Raw genomic sequence first — 13,089 nt, 5'->3', positions numbered from 1 at the left:
TGGCTCTCAACCCCAAATCCCACAGCATGATTTTCATATATCTATTTTATCCCTTGCATTTAACAATTACTTATTTTTGTGTCAGTCAACTCAATCAGACTGAACTTATCATAGAAGATAGAATCCACAGGAAGCTGGGATTCAGAGAAGTTTAGCCATTTTCTCAATTTCATGAAGCTTATAAATAACAGAGCACAAACTTGAACTGAAGTCCTCTCAATCCAAGTTCCCTGGAGCTTCTCTCTCATGAGTAGGCTTCCATGTATTGTGGTAGGAACAGCCCCTTCTAGAAGGGTCACTGTGTTCACCTAGAGTGTCAATGGAAATGAAATGAGTCATCAAGCTCAATTTTGTGAATATGTAAAAATATAATAAAACAAATAAGCTACATTTATTGTACACCAATATTTTATTGGACACTATGAACATAATAGCCAATATCTCCATTCTTTATGACACCTTAACTCTAAGGTAAGTAAGTATTAGGATCCCTGCTTTACAGATGAGGAGGCTGAGGTTCAGAGTGGTACAGTGACTTGCTCCAAAGTTGTCCAGCCAGGATTCAAATCTGATCTACCTGACTGCAGAAGCACAAGCTTCCCCCAGTCTTCATGTTTGTCATGTAGTAGAGAAAGTAAATCAATAGTTGTCTTTCTCTGTCTATTAACATAGGGAGTTATTATTAGGTTGAAATGCTGTATTTTAAACAGCTTGGGCACCTCCTGTTGTTGCTAATAGCCTCTTCAATCAGCCTCCAGCCCATAATTTTGAGCTATTTTTTGAGATCCTTATGTGCAATCTGCTTTCAACCATGCAGAATTCTAGCAGAGCCCTGTAGAAGCAGGAAATTATTAGAAAGTCAGATGGGTCACCTTCAAGGGGAAGAGAAGGACACAGACGTGGTAGGCCCACACCACCATCAAGCATTTTACAGATCCAGTTCATCTAACCGTCACAACAAGGGATTTTCATCACCATTTTGTTGGTGATGATGAACATGAGGCTCAGAAAGGTCAGGTGACTTGCCCAGGGACACACAGCTCACAAGTGGTGGGGTGGGATGAACTCAAGTCATCTTACACCAAAGATCACGCATTTTCTACTCCACTACTCTATGTGTGAAAATCACTGCTCTTTGTCCTCTCTCTGCTCACCGGATCTTCTGATGGGAAAGCTGGCCCCATCAACTCTTCTTTTTTACACTTGAACTGCTTGCTCATGCTTATCCATTAATGTAGTGACATGGCCATGTGGCAGCTCATTATGGAAGAAGTATGACCCCCAGCAAAGGTCCCTCTTCAGCACGCTGCATGCATGCTGGTGGGAAAGTATAAAGAAGACTTGGCCTTCTGGTCGTCAACAAACAAAATGTCTCATGGCAGATAGGGTTTGAAAGTTAGGAGATCTGGTTTCAAAACCCTATCCCTCCCTTGTAGGTGGTATGATCGCAGGCAAATTACTTATGCTCTCTGTGTCTCAGCTTCCTTGGCTGCAAAATGGGAGTAGTGATGCCCACCTTGCTGGGGTATTAGCGAGGACTGGAAGTGGGTTAAAGTAGCTGGAAGGGTCCAGCAGTGACTCTCCTGCAGCAGATGCTTCATCAGGGTCCCTTGTCTTCCCCTTGCTGGTGACAGGATTCCCTTCTCAATCATTTCCTACCCTTAGGAAAGGTGCACCGCAATTGTATTCTTTGCCTGGCTTTTAGAAAAGCTCATGCAATGATCCAGTCTAGGCCCAAGGAGACATCACTGGCCCAGCCACTGCTATGAAAGTGGAAAGGGTCAGAGCAGATAAAAGCACTCTGTGAAACACAAGGACCTGCGTGCAGTTTGCTTGTTGGCAAATGTGCCCACTGATCGAGTCTGGGAGAAAGGGAGAAGGTTTGGGGCCATAAAGAGTATGAACCATGGGGGCGCCTGGGTGGCTCAGTCGGTAACTGACCAACTGACCCTCCTGCCTTTGGCTTAGGTCATGATCACGGGACCCTGGGTTGGAGCCCCAAGTCAGGCTCCCTGCTCAGTAGAGAGTGTGCTTCTGCCTCTCCCTCTGCTGCTCCCCCTGCTCGTGCTCTCAATCTCTCTCTCAAATAAATAAATAAATATTTTTTTAAAAAAATAGTATGAACCCTGATTCTGCTACTTACTGGTTTTGTGATCTTGCACACATCACCTCATCTTAAGCCTTTGGATTTCCTCATTTACGAAAGGGGGAAGTAACTCTAATTTGAGTTGGAGATCATATGCCCCAGTAGCTGGTACATTTTCTGGCCCCTGGAATAATAGAGGGCAAGTCTCTGTGGAACACAACAACGTGTAGCCAAAACACAAGAAGTAACTAAATATAAAGGATTCCTACATAAAGCAAAACCGAGTGCCACCGAGAAGAGCTTTATGTAAAATGCATTTATTTTTGAAAGTTCCCTTGATAAAAATAGAGTATGTAACAAACACAAAATGCAGGAACAAAGAGCTTCACTTGGACACACAGCCCATATGCAGCCAGACGTTACAGGGGTATGAACTGGGGGCTAGGGTCTCCCCCAGACGCGCAGAGAGGTGAGACTGAAGGCAACAAGGGTTCAAGGCTGTCCCTCGTGATGCTGAGGAGGGTAGACCCTCTGGAAAATTGTAAGACCAGATTAAACTGAGTCCTTGAAAGTCGTGGGTGTTGGGGGGGTGTCTGGTCTTCTGCATGTGTGACTTATATCTGTGAGTTGTACACTATGAACACACACACACACACACACACGGGCAGAGGAAAAAGAAAACTCTGTCTTCAGACTCCCTGGAGCTTTCCTTAGGACTAGTCCATGCCCAAGGCCCAAGTGGCCTTTTTGGCATTTAGAAAGTTCTTCTTCTTCCTCCTGGGCGGAATATGCAATGAGATCTCTGGTTCCTTTGGATTTCTGAATATAAAGAGCTTCTCGCCTGTGTTTAATAAATCAATGGTCTCTGCCCCTACAATGGGCACGGCAGCCAGTTCTCCGATGGACTCCAGGGACAGGTGTGGCCAGCTTCCTTTTCCAGGCAATACCACCCTCTCTCTGAGAGGGGGACATGTCTTCTTTAATATACTAAAGAAAGAACAGAAGATCAGATTTGACATTTTTGGCAACTGACCCTCCTGAGTGTCCTGATGGGCTTCTCTGGGAGAACTCACTTTGGGTCCTTAGGTCCTCAATCAGGTATCACTTTAATGAAAGACACTGCGGTCATCAGATTGCCCCTGAAATGAGCTGAAGCCTGTGGCAGGTGGCGTCTACAGACAACTCTTCCTGACTCATGACTGTTAACTTTGCAGAAGGTTTGCAAGCCTCTTGTCATCATGTTGTTCGTTTGAAATTGGCCCTGGTCAGTGTAGGTACACTGTGGAAATTGGGAAATGCTACAAATCAGAGCATCTGTCTCTGTCTCTCTCCCTACCAGCAGATGGTTCAGCGTTTACCAGGATTTCACTGCCTGTGAGCCTCATACCCAAAGCAGGCTGATGAGATCTGACTACAAAGCAAGAGTTAGAGGTCAGGCCAACTGTGTTTGAAACAGAAAAATGACATCTTTGGGGATGTCCCATAAAAGGATTGCGGGAATCCTGTCCATGAGTGGTCCAGCCCCTAAATTCCTGGATGCTCTTGGTAATGGCCAGGACTACTTCTAAGAGCCCTATACCAGCTAAAAGCCACAGGGTTCTCTCTGTGTCCAAGCAGTGCATGCCATGGCCATGCTACTGAGGGTCACCTACTAGACGTCGCTGATAGGCTTGCTGACCCTTCCAGGGCAGATGTGGCAGATGAGGCTTCATTGCCTCCTGCCCTTGCAGCTGGTATGAATCTGAGCAAGGATCCCAACCCAGCTCTGTGTGATTCAGTCTCTCGTCTTCCTGCCATAGCTCTAAGAGCCTCCAGGCAGGGCACAGGCTAGGAGAGTGAGCCAGGGGAGTGGGACCAGTCCTCCTCCTGATCTGTACTCACTCCGCTCACATAAGTGCAGCCTGGGAGTGCCTTTGCTCCCCCATCCCAATCTGGAGGGAGTGACTTCTGCTCCTTCATGGAGGACTTCACATTTATACAGCTTGAATTTAATTTTCTTGGTTTGGGCTCAAAATCCTGATCTAATTTCTTTGGGACTAAATTCTGACATCCAAACTATGATCAATGGCTGCGGAATTGTTAACATGGACAATTCATGAAGCTTGGCCTCAGCACCTTTACCGTCGCTGAGAAACTAGGGAAGAGGCAGGACTCAGGTCACATACTTCCCTTGGACATCGACTGTTTCCAGAGCACGCACTGGATATGATCACTTTCTACCCTGTTATGAATCCACCTGACGTCACTCTTTCTCCAAAGCTTTTCCAGTGGGAAACACTGGACGCACTTGGTCAACTGTAGCAATCTAAAACTACCCTGCCCCTGACTTTCCTCTGACCTCCAGGTGTGCAGAAACCACAGCTAAAAGAGAAAGGTGCTCGATGGAGTGGAAAGATCACTGGCCTGCAAGTCTAGGGAAAGAAAGGGGTTAGTCAGATGCTCCCAAATCCATGGCCACCGTTTCCCAGCTGCAGGCTTGATGCCTCTTCCTCTGACCTCCCTGAGCTCCAGTGTTACCATCCCCACTTTCTGGAAGACTGGGAGGCTCAGTGCTGTAGGTGGCAAAGGGCTTTGTAAACTATAAACTCCAAACAGCAATATGGATTTACTCTCCCTTTAAGGACATCCCATTTGAAAACTGTCATGAGTTAAAATAAATACAGTAAAGTGCTAACAAATGATAACAGAACATTCTCCCACTGACAGCAAGAGGCTTATCTTCAGCTCCTAAACTAAGTCCACTGTGAGTAAAGACTGTGGTCTTTCGGGAAGGAATGTGGGTATGGCTGCAGTCACCCTCTCCCAGGTTCCTGGGCCCCTCACCTCCCGTCCCACACAAGGCAACCGAGCTGACCGAAGCAGGTGCCCAACGTTACCTCTCCTTCCTTTCTCGGGCCCAGAGCATCTTCTCCAGTCCTCTGCTTATCAGTTCTCCTCGCAGTCGGCCTTCCAGGGCTTGCCACCAGCCCTGGTGCTTCCTGAAGGCAAGAAGGGAGGGTCTTAATATTTCCTAGAATAGACTTTTCCTGAAAAGCACGATGGCACTCTATCCCTCAACATGACCTTGGGCTGACAGGAAGAACTCATTTTCATGGTCTGTCTGTCACTCAAGGCACACAGATCGAGAACCTTCTCTGGTCAAGATACAATCTCTGCCCCCAAGGGGTTCCCAGTGCGGGGGTCAGAGCCGGGTAACGGGTGACATCAGTCAGACAGCAGAAGGCTGACTAGAGGTGGGGACACTTGAGGTGAGTCCTACATCCCTACAGAGGGAGGACATAGAGCATGTGTGGAGGAACGCGATCTATGTGTTAACTTATGGAGGGTCCACCACGCCCCCTTACTCTCCCAGGTACACTAGTGCCTACAACAGTGGACACAGTAGGAGCTCAGGAGTGTTTTATGAATATATTAAGAAAGTTGAAATAGCACAGCGGAAGCTTGGGAGGTGGGCTGGCCCAGGAACCCTAATGCTACGTGAAGGACTGTGACTCTCCCCGTAGGGGAAGGGACACTGCAGTGTCATGTAGGAGAGGGCCTTGGGCTCACGTCTGTTCAGTAAAGGACACTGTGGAACCCAGAGTCCTGTCTGTTCTCTGCTCTGACCAAGCTGGTTCACACTGCCTGGCTGGTGGTGGAGACGGACCCTCTCTCTCGCTGAGCCAGCTCACTCTCCCAGGAGTCGAACTCTTGGGCAGAGAAGATGGTCCTCTGAGGGCAGCACCCCAGAGAGCGTATCTTTTGTACTCTCCTGGTCCTGCCCGTCCCAGGACCTGGGCATCCGGCTCTCCCTGGGTTTTGACAGGTCCCTCACACACCTTTCTTGCTGAGATTAGGCAGCTTTTGTTGATTGAAACCCTAGACCCTGAACTTGTGGCCAGGCACCAGGTGCTTGGGCCAGAGGAGTGGTGACTGCCTTGCCCTCGGAGACTGTGGCAGGTGGCCTAGAGATCCAGAATTGATCCAGTCCAGTTGGCCATGAGGCAGGGCAAAGAAATGGCACACGCACACTCCACACTCGTGGTGACAGCCACCCTGAGTTCTCTTGCCTTGTCCATCAGCAATCTCTGCTTACCAGCCTCCCAAACTGAGCTGGCTGAAGGCACAGCCCAGTAAACAAGGTCCTCGTGGGTGGCCACATTCCTGCTTCAGGGTCACCTCCAATATCTGCGCGTCCCTCTCTGGCTGTGCACTGAGAGAAACCACCTGTGGCATGCAGCTCTCTGACCCTGCCCACAACCAATCCCCTAACCACACCCACACCAGGCCCAACCACGCCCACACCCAGCCCTCTGACCACGCCCAGCCCTCTGACTACACCCGCCCCTCTGGCCACGACCACACCCAGACCTCTGACCACGCCCACACCCAATCCTCTGACCACACTCACACCCAGCCACCCATCCCTCTGACAGCACCTACCCGGTCCTGACCATGCTCATACTCATCCCCTGAACACACGCACCCAGGCCTGCCCATGCCCAGGCTCAGCCCTCTGACCACACCTGCCCACGCCCATACCCAGCCCTCTGATACCTGCCCAGCTCTGACCACGCCCATGCCAGGCCCTCTGACCACGCCCACACCCAATCCTCTGACCACACTCACACCCAGTCACCCATCCCTCTGACAGCACCTACCCGGTCCTGACCACGCTCATACTCATCCCCTGACCACACGCACCAGGCCTGCCCACGCCCAGGCTCAGCCCTCTGACCACCCCGTGGACTCCCACCCCTACTGCGCGGCTGTTCCCACGTCCCACCCTGCCTCTCACCCAGCCCTACTCTTCCCCCTTAGCAGTGCTTCTTACCTTTTTGAGTCAGGGACCCCTTGTGACCCTGATATAAAGACACTGCCCCCTTTCTCAGGAAAATCATGCACCTACACGTCTGCGAGCACAGTCATGCCGCTTCGGCCGACTCGTGGGCCCTGGTGGCGGAGGCTGGCTTCACTGCCTGGCGGTCAACACTCTTTTCAGGTGTGGTTGTGGCTTTTCTGGCTACCTCGTCCCCCCCAAACTCTATTCTCAAGTGGCCCAGCTGCTGTTCCCACACCCACTCACTCCATACCTGTTTCCTGCCCTTCCTGATAAATTTAGAGCCTTTGATGACCAAATTCACACCCGGAACCTGCTTCTAAAGCAAAGTATCTAGGCAGCATTATCCGTAATCGAGGAAAAAAATGAATCCAAACCGAACGTCCCGTCAGAGGGTAATGGCTGCACCCACTATGCTACACTCCTCCGAGGAATATTACACAGTCGTTAACAACAGTACCTATGAAGGGGTTTCAGTAACTGCCACGTATGAATTTGAAATTCATAAAACAGCAGGGAATAGAGCCTAAATGGTGTGATAATTATTGCATAGAACGATGTCCGCACATGGACAAGAGTCAGAAGGAAATAAGCAAACTCCCTGTGCTGTAAGGTTCTGAGGAGCAGGACGCGAGGTTGTATGTGCTCGGATTACTACACACGCAGATGCTCGTATGGGTTTTACACACACTCACACACATGCACACACCAAACACACTCATAAAACCCAGCAATAAATAAAAATCAAACCCAGAAACACATTCTGGACGAAGAATTGTAAGAAAATGCTCTCAGCCATTTTCTTCAGATAGTCTGAAGACTATCTTCAGACAGTCACAGAATGTCTTCAGGACATTCCTTTTTCTTCTTTTTCCTTGTATGTATTTTTTACACTTCCTTTAATGTGTGTGTATGACATTTATGGGAGGGGAAATATTTTCTTAAGATTCTACTTGAAAAATAAATTGGTGACGAAGATAAAAGTCTGAACAAAATTCTTAGGCCTCCCATGACTTAAAAAGGGTTCCTGGCCACCGGTCTGGATGTCCTTTGCTCCCGGAGCAATGAAGTGCCGACCAGTAGGGTGTGTGTGCTGGGCCTGCAGGGTCCGGCTTCCTCCCTGCTTGTGTTCCCTTCATGATGGAATCCCCCCCAACTCTTTTCTAAAAGCAGCCCGATGCCGCACTCACCTCCTCCTGCCCAGGTCGGCCTGCTCCCCGCCACCATCAGTCTCTACCATGTGGTCCGGATGCTTCTGGCTGCCCGGGTCCAGCGCGGCCAGGAGCTCAGACTGCGAGGCCGCGGGCAGAGCCACGCTCAGGAGCCGGCGCAGCGTGCCCCCTGGCACCATCGCCAACCTGGACAGGTACGACGCCAGTCTCAGCTCCTAGAGGGGTTAACGGGAAGCTCGTGACCTCACTGCTCTCACCTTGATGAACGACACGTTTTAATGGACGAGACAGTCTTAGGACGTTTTGTCCCACAGAGATAAATATTTTAGCAGCTCGGTCGTGGAAACACGTCCCCAAATTCACAGAGCTGTCAAGAAAAGTCTGTGTGGTCAGCAACCCTGGCTCACTGCAATGCATCCAAACCCTTCATCCGTCCTCCCGACTGCTCTCAACACACGCACCAGAGCCGCACCTCGGGCCAGCAGCAGGGCCAACTGGTGAGGCTTTTCCTCTCCTGCTTGGAGCAAACAGCACAGCTCAGCAAACAACTGGAATGTCCCCGGACCAGCAGATGGTTGAGGAAGCTAGGCTATGGGCACACCTGGATGGGTGCCGCGTGGAAAGAGCCTGTCTCCACAGGTCACATCCTATCAGAGTTCTGTGTCTTTCTTTCCAGAACTGACAAGATGCGGACATGGAGAAGAGAGTTGTGGTTGCCGGGGGTCAGGGATGGGAGAGGAGTGGGTGCACCTGGAAAGGGGCGGCGCAAGGCAGGTCTTTGTCCCGATGGAACAGTCCTGTATCTTGCTTATGGTGCTGGTTACGTGAGTCTACGTGTGATGAACTGACACAGAACCATATACACATTTTGTAAATATGTCATACATTGATACAGTGCTAGAACTTGTAAGAGGCAATCATGGGGGGAAACTGAGTGAAACATGGGGTGGGGTTCTAGAACTCTCTATACTAGCTTTGTAACTTCCTGGAATCTAAAAGTGTTTCAAAATAAGAGGTTAAAAAAATGAGTGAGTATGGCTTCTGCACTCTGGAAAGCTTCGATTGGCCTCCAGCCCCACTGCACAGAAAGAACACTGTGTGTCCTGGGACAACGCCCTTCTTTCTCTCTGTGCTCAGCTTCCTTATTTATGAAGTGGGGTAACTATACCACCCACGGCAGAGGCTCCCGTGAGAATAGAATGACTGCCACGTGTGGAACGGTCCCACGCTGGCGAGACACAGACAGCAACATGCCTTTCTTCTCCCACACTCCGGGGACAAAAGTCTGAAGCCACTTCCACTGGGCCAAAGTCAGGGTGTCAAGAGGGCTCATTCCTGCTCAGGCTCTAGGGATAATCCGTCTTCTTGCCTCTTCCAGCTTCTAGCAGCCGCCTGCCTGCCTGGGCTCATGGCCCTTCCTGTGTCTTCAAAGTGCATCCCTCCATCCTCTGCCTCCACCATGGTCACACGGCCCTGCCTTCTCCCTGTGCCTGCTCCTGCCTCCCCCTATACAAGGACCCTTTCCCTCCTTCCTGCATGGATTTCTGTTGTTTTAATTTTAATCTGTTTAAATTTTAAGGAATTTCAGCAATGAGGAAAAGCACAAAGATGAATGTTAAAATAATTATTCCAAATGCCTTTATCCAGAAATAATTATCAGTAATATTGGGCAAGCACCATTCCAAGCATCTTTCTAGACATATATGTAGATGGATGGATGGATGGATGGATGGATAGATGGATGAGGGATGGATGGATGGGGATGGATGGATGGATGGATGGATGGATGGATGGATGGATGGGGGATGGATGGGGGAATGGATGGATGGGGATGGATGATGGATGGATGGATGGATGGATGGATGGATGGATGGGGGATGGATGGATGGGGATGGATGATGGATGGATGGGGGATGGATGGATGGGGGATGGATGGATGGATGGATGGGGATGGATGGATGAGGGATGGATGGATGGATGGATGGATGGGGGATGAATGATGGGGATGGAGGATAGATGATGGATGGATGGATAGATGGATAAGTGGATGGATGGATGGATGGACAGGTGGATGGATGGATAGGTGGGTGGATGGATGGATAGATGGACATAACTATAAAAATGAGATCATAATGCACATCAAAACATCAAATACTATTCAGTTTATGTATTTATTTTGTTGACTGCCTGCTCTCCCCACTAGAATATCAACTCCTGGAGGCATGGACTTTATCCCTTGTGTTTACTACTGAAATCCCAGTGCCCAAGACAGCCCTTGCTGCTTACTAGAAGCACAGTGAATATTTATTCATGAGCAAAGCCTCTTCAGAGGATGTCAGGGTCTTTGAAGTCAAGGGGACTCCACCTTGTCTACAAAAGGCTGCAGTCACCCTGGAGCCTCGAGGGGGTAAAGAGAGGAGTTCCGAGAGGAATGGGTCTGGGGTCCCGGCCTCTCCCACAGCACAGGGAGCCTGCCTCGCTGGGTTAGTGCCATTCATTTCTTAAGGGGCACCCCCTTCCCATGTTATTCGTGCGGGAATGAGGAAGTATCTTGCTTTAAAGGGAACGCACAGTGGCATGAAACGGAATGGCTAGAGCATTTAAAGAGAGTGAAACCTGATTTCAGTGGCCAGCTTTGTTCCTGGCGGAGCCCCCTCTGTGCATGTTAAACTCGCATCAATCAGAGAAGAGGAAACACGTCTGGGTGCCTGGCGAGTCTCAGAAAAGAGGCTGAGCAGGACCATCACTGTTGCTGCCCCTGGGCCTGACGGGAATGTCCTCTGCCTGCTGGCCTGGTGCCAGGCGCTGGTCAGCAATCCACTCAGCAGCTGCCCGGGTCCCGCTGTCACCCCGCCCGGGCCACAGGTGAGGACACGTGCTCTGAGGAGGGCCGGCCCACGACCCGGCTGACGGGTCCTTACCTGGTTGTACAGGGTTGCAAAGGTGTCGATCTCCACATTCTCCAGCCAGTCCTCCAGCACGACGCTCTGGTCTCGCTCCTCTTTCCAACTGGAGTGCAGACAAAATCTACGTGAGTCCACTTTGGTTACAACGTGATCCCAGGAGAAGACCATCTAGTTATTTAAATAACAATCACAAATCTCATCTGTATATTTTTAAAAATCTATTGAAAGAGATGACCAGAAGAAGCGTATCTCTTCTTGTTCTAGAACATTTCTTTTGCAAATATCGTATTACGGAGGCCCGCCAGGACAGAGGGCTCTTCAAAGGGAGAAGTTTTGTGGGAGCTGTATGGAGACATTTCTGTGGCTTTGCTGGGCCATCGGTGGTCCTACTTGGAAAACTCTCAGGATTAGTTGTCATGCTCAAGTCCTCGCCCACCATGTGCCCCCCGCGTGGAAGCAGACCCAGAACCATGTTCCCAGCCTGGTCCCGGGTCTGGCCACAGAGGCCGGTGGCGCCTTTCCACGTGGGGGTCCCCCTCAGGCCTTCTGACTTCCATGTGAGAGGGTCTACAGCCTACCTGGTCCCTTAGCTGATAGAGGTGGCGCCATGAATGATCCACCCTGCATTCTTGTCGGCTAACACAACCACAAACTCATGTCAAAAGCTTTTCTTGTGAGCGATTTCCACCACGAAGAATGAGGCATGCAAGAGGGTCATATACCCGAAAATCCTGGTGTAAACCAGGTCGGCGTCTCCGGGCCTTTTTTATGAGATCCAGCCTCTCATACAATTAGTTCAGTGGAGCAGAACTGCACTTTGATGTTGTAGTTCCAGGAAAGCATAATCAAATACATTAAAATAACCTGTAAACTCACCATCCAGAAGTCACATCCGTTACAACTGAGTCTCTTTGCTGCTAATTAGTTTGTGCACGTGTGTTTTCAAAAACATAATCACACCACGTCTCTAGTTTGTACCCTGTCCTTTCCACATCAACGTTATATTCACAGTGGAAAACTACGAGTCGTTAAAAGTACGTTTTCTAAGAGTTCTTAATGCCCTGGGCAAAGGATAATTGTCTGTTAATTAAGAAGAATGCAAAGAACAGCCCTAACAAAAGATGGGGGCTCTGTCTGTTTTATAATTTTACAAAAGCAGGATATGGACTATTGTGTTCACGGTGAGATCTGAGTTAAGGTCTGTATTCACTGCATCGCACTGGTGTTTGGACAAAGCGCTATGATTATGTACGATGTTACCACTGGGGAAGGCGGGATGAAGAGCACATGGACCTTCCCTGCACTATTTTTGAAATTTCTTGTGAGTCTACAACTATTTAAAAATAAAAAGCTTAAAAAAATATGTTCAGTGAAAACCTCAATGATCTTACAAAGAAAATAACCCAAAGTATAGTTAGATGTCAGGGAAGAAGTGTGCTCCTAAGTCAGCAGCTGGTGTCTGAGCGCTGGGAGGACGCCTCAGACAAGAGCGTGACAGCCGGGGGCAGCGTCCAGCTGAGTGGAGAGGCCAGGGGCCCCTAGGCCTGCAGAGGACCCATCCCACACGGCGCCACCGCCAGGCACTGGGCTCACCTCTGCTGCTGGCGCTCCAGTAATTTCCGGCCCTGGCTCAGGGCCTGCTGCAGGACAGCAGAGACCTGCCTTCCAGAATCTGCATCCTCAGCCTCTGCCAGAAGCCCAGGCTCGTCCCCAGCCCACTGCTGCCGACTCGCCAGAGCCCGCTGTAGCTGGACTGCCTCCTGGTGTGCCAGCTTGTCTTCCAGCTTCCTCTCCAGCTCTTGGAGCTCCTGTGCACAGAAGGCGAGGGGTCCACAGATTAAATCAGACCTCCTGGGCCTGGCATGATCCGCTCTTGCCTGCGTCCCCTGTCCAGCTGTGCCAAATAGCGCAAGGAGGCCACACCATGACCTCTCACGCCTTCCTGCCTTCCCACATGCAGCTCCCACCACCTGCAGGGCCCTCCTCTGTTTGCCTGGCTACTCCCGAGTCTCCTTTCGAGCCCTGGCTCAAGAACTTCCGCAGGGAAGGGCCCCTCAGGTCCTGGGATGGTGCAGACTCCCTCTCTGAAGGCGCCCACTCACCCTC

The 13,089-nt window shown here is 50.2% G+C and overlaps 1 protein-coding gene across 1 annotated transcript in view; it reads right to left on the bottom strand.

Moving 5' to 3' along the window:
* Nucleotides 1-2,425: 2,425 nt before the first annotated feature.
* EVC2 (EvC ciliary complex subunit 2) overlaps nucleotides 2,426-13,089 on the bottom strand; it is a 125,923-nt gene continuing 115,259 nt past the window's right edge. Inside the window, exons 18-22 of the mRNA XM_032399086.1 lie at nucleotides 12,577-12,791; nucleotides 10,999-11,086; nucleotides 8,096-8,292; nucleotides 4,963-5,064; nucleotides 2,426-3,073 (exon numbers count right to left, since the gene is read on the bottom strand). Coding sequence (XP_032254977.1) covers nucleotides 2,803-3,073; nucleotides 4,963-5,064; nucleotides 8,096-8,292; nucleotides 10,999-11,086; nucleotides 12,577-12,791 — 873 coding nt within the window. The 3' untranslated portion in view covers nucleotides 2,426-2,802. The remainder of the gene's footprint in view (nucleotides 3,074-4,962; nucleotides 5,065-8,095; nucleotides 8,293-10,998; nucleotides 11,087-12,576; nucleotides 12,792-13,089) is intronic.

Source organism: Phoca vitulina, unplaced genomic scaffold, assembly GCF_004348235.1.
Source record: "Phoca vitulina isolate PV1807 unplaced genomic scaffold, GSC_HSeal_1.0 scaffold3, whole genome shotgun sequence".
NCBI lineage: Eukaryota > Metazoa > Chordata > Mammalia > Carnivora > Phocidae > Phoca > Phoca vitulina.
The sequence above is the reverse complement of the archived record's forward strand: the minus strand, read 5'-3'. Positions and strand labels throughout refer to the sequence as shown.